The 3,419-nt window shown below is 34.1% G+C and overlaps 1 protein-coding gene across 1 annotated transcript; it reads right to left on the bottom strand.

Moving 5' to 3' along the window:
* Positions 1-200: 200 nt before the first annotated feature.
* LOC107843601 (xylulose 5-phosphate/phosphate translocator, chloroplastic) lies at positions 201-2,083 on the bottom strand. The gene is made up of 2 exons (XM_016687928.2): positions 1,793-2,083; positions 201-1,684 (listed from the first exon to the last, which is right to left on the bottom strand). Exon 2 carries the CDS (start codon positions 1,661-1,663, stop codon positions 422-424), a length of 1,242 nt encoding a protein of 413 aa, XP_016543414.1. The 5' UTR covers positions 1,664-1,684; positions 1,793-2,083; the 3' UTR covers positions 201-421.
* Positions 2,084-3,419: the final 1,336 nt, after the last annotated feature.

The raw sequence follows: 3,419 nt of genomic DNA, 5'->3' as shown, positions 1-3,419 counted from the left end.
TGGGGAGGGCGGTGTGTACGCGGCCTTACCTCTACCTTGTGAAGGTAGAACATACTGTTTCTAAAAATAAGAAACTCAATATGACTAGTTGTGACCTAAAAACATAAATACAAGCACGCATTATGTCCTTTTGATATTGGTAACGAATTGCATCTACAATAATAATTAAGTTGGATGAGTTTGAGATGAACAACAGGATATCCAAATAAACTCATATCAAAATTGATGGGAACATCATCACCAGAGTTTCAGATAGAAAGATTTCAAGTATAAACCGCAGAAACCAAAAAGCAGTACGGGGAAAAGAGGCATACATCAGATATCGAACTCCTAGAATTGATAAAAGTTTTTGTTTTGAAGTAAGAAAATTCAATATGCCATCGATCAAAAGCTTCTCGGTGCTAAACAAACAACCATCTTCCTAGTCCTCCTTTTCCACAGCCTCTTTCTTTGGCTTTTTAGCAGTTGCCTGTGAGTACAAGAAAGTTCCAAATATGGCAATAGCGGAACCAAGCGCATTTAGAGGCCTGACTGGATTCCTGAATACCAACACAGTGGCCACAATCACCACCACTCTCTTCATAGTATTACCCACTGAAAACGTCAGGGGACTAATATCATCCAGAGCTTGGTAAGAAGATTGATTATAGAGATGATAGAAAATCCCAGATACGAGAACCCATAGATAAAATGTGTTAGGATTTCCTATAGTTCCAAGAGCTTTGTGATACCCTGCCACCCATTGAGAACCTTCCACAAACACTGCTACTGGAAATAGATATAGCAATGAGATTATGGTAATCCAACCATACAAGTTCAACCCATCCACTTCCTTAAAATTCTGTAAACTCCTTTTCGAAAAAATGTTGCGAAGAACAAACCCAACATTACTGATCATAGCACCTGACAAGCCTCCCATATTGAAGGACACTTCAGTAACAGCAGCCAGTGAGCAACCAAACACAATAGGAAGAATTGAAAGCCAAACTGTCAAAGGATATGTATCACCAAGTAACGACGAAAACACAACAGAGAACACAGGTTCTGCAGACTTAATAACATGAGTGAAAGAAACAGCCACCTTTGAGAACGAAACACAAGCTGAAATATGGCCTATTGTGTGAAACAAAGCAGGTCCAAGAAGGGCTATGATGAATGACTTATTGATTTTTGGACAAGGTTGTAGCTTAGAAGCCCATAGAATTAACATCCAAATCGAACCACAGAATAGCTGGAAAGAAGCAAGAAACCATGGATAAGGAAAGATGTTCAATACCTTCTTATTATATATGTTAAACACAATGTTCTGAAAGTACCACAGACCAAAAATGAGTGCCAGTTTAAGATTCACTTTTGGCTTTGAACCTTCAATCTCCCCATCTGGGGTCACTTCATCTGGGGTTCCAGAGGCTGCTTGAAGGATCTGAGTAGTATTTCTTGAAGAAAAACCAGATGGGTGTCTCAGGATTTTGGAAAAATCCAATCTTGGATGAGAGATCTGTGAATCAAGATTTGCAAAACACCTAAAAGGGTGTCCATTTTGAATGGAGGGTTTGGTGAATGAGAGAGTTCTCAGCTTTCCAAGATTTGGACAGACAAGATAGTTAGGGTGGGATTTGGAGAGAGTGACATGAGTGGATGGAAGAAGATTTAAAGTAAGCATCTTTGAATGACAAACAAGATTCTGGAATACAAAAAAAAACAGAAACTTTTAAGGCAAATAAAGAAAAAGATATGAGACAAGGTATTTACAAGCAACAAAGGTTGCAATAAATCCCAAATGTTTACCTACCGCAACCTTGGGACACACTGACTCTGCCTCTTGTGTTTGAACAAACAGATTCACAATTTTTCCTTTATTCCCTTTATAGCATCAGTCCTAGTACAATCTAACAATGGGCTCATTCTGTCTGTCCCATTATGTCTGCCCTTTGATTTTTTCACAAAGTTGGACAAAAGAAAACCTAGGTTACACTTTTTATCCTAATCTTTTATTTAGGGGTATATATGAAAGTAGAAATTAGATCCTATACAACAATACAAGTGAAAACAAGTTCAAAAAAGAATCTGTCATTGTACAATTTGGTAATTACAGTCTCCCAATCTATTCTCGGCTTGCTTTGTTTTTCCTTTATAGAGTTTGTATGAGTTAAAATACAGACTTGACATCTGGACGAATCGAGAGGTGACACTCGATGACCGAAGATGGACGAGCTCCACCTCAGCAAGAGCAACATCGAGCATAGCAAAAAAAAGTGTTAACAATTTTTCAATCATGTAAATAATGACTTTGCAAAGCAAATAATGGTCATTATAAGGAACGTACTACATGAAAGATATTTAGAGTTAAAGTTGTAAAGTCACCACTAATGCTCTCTTATTCCTCATAATTATTATATTACGCTCATAACTGAAATTCGGACACTAAAATTCCTCTCTAGTGGTTGCACCTAGCAATTTCACGAGAGAAAACTTAATAACATCTTTCAACTCTCATGTTCATTGCTTTATAATACATTATTCATGCATATTGCCTTGATTGTATTTATTAGCAAAGACTTAGACTCTTAGAACATCAAGAAGATGGTATTTGTTCATCATAATTCCTGTGCCCTCGACTATTGACTTCAAGTTCAATTGTTATTTGATAAAATGACCTTCTGGACCGTTGTACTATGTCCGTTTTGTAAGTTGGACACTTCTACTTACATGTTTGTCATCTGGACCCCTGAATCCACTAATAAACAATATTTTAAACACTTTTTTTGAGAGTGTACACTCTCCCACGTTAGCTGCCACATCAACTGTCACGTGTGTCATGTCATCTGCTACGTCATTTTCAAGTATTTCATTAAATTTCAAGACATTTTTAAAATGTTACATAACAAATTAAATTTTAAAATTAATTTAATTAAATAAAAAAATCATAAATTATTGAAAAATTTGAATAATCATGTTTTTATTTTTACTCAGAAATTAAACATCAAATTCATTCTAAATAATTAAAATTCTTCTCCAACTAATTTAAATTTTTAACTATAAATTCATATATACAAACATAATGAATTTTCAATTTTTAAATTTGAATATCTTTAACAAATTCACAAAAACTTTAAGTTTTTTCAAATTTATACATGAAATTCACTATTTTTTTAATATCTACTATCACTCACTTTCGATTCAAATTTAAATTTTAGTCCCAAAAAATATGAAAAAATTTCAAATTTAAATTTTAATTCCCAAAAAAATATGAAAAGATTTGAATTGAGAGAAAAAATTTAAAAATGAATTTTCAGTTTTGATATTTTTTTATCATAATTACATTAAAACAAGTTTTTTAAAAAAAACTTTTTTTTAAAATAAAATAAAAGTCACCCGCCTCCTTCCCCCTCTACTGGCACCATTACAGTCCCCATTTC

The sequence above is a fragment of the Capsicum annuum genome, chromosome 1 (assembly GCF_002878395.1).
Source record: "Capsicum annuum cultivar UCD-10X-F1 chromosome 1, UCD10Xv1.1, whole genome shotgun sequence".
NCBI classification, from domain to species: domain Eukaryota; kingdom Viridiplantae; phylum Streptophyta; class Magnoliopsida; order Solanales; family Solanaceae; genus Capsicum; species Capsicum annuum.
This window is presented reverse-complemented; position numbering and strand designations above follow the sequence as displayed.

Bases quoted from the DNA above. Each gene is read 5' to 3' on its own strand.
- LOC107843601 (XM_016687928.2), bottom strand. From the start codon at position 1,663: ATGCTTACTTTAAATCTTCTTCCATCCACTCATGTCACTCTCTCCAAA.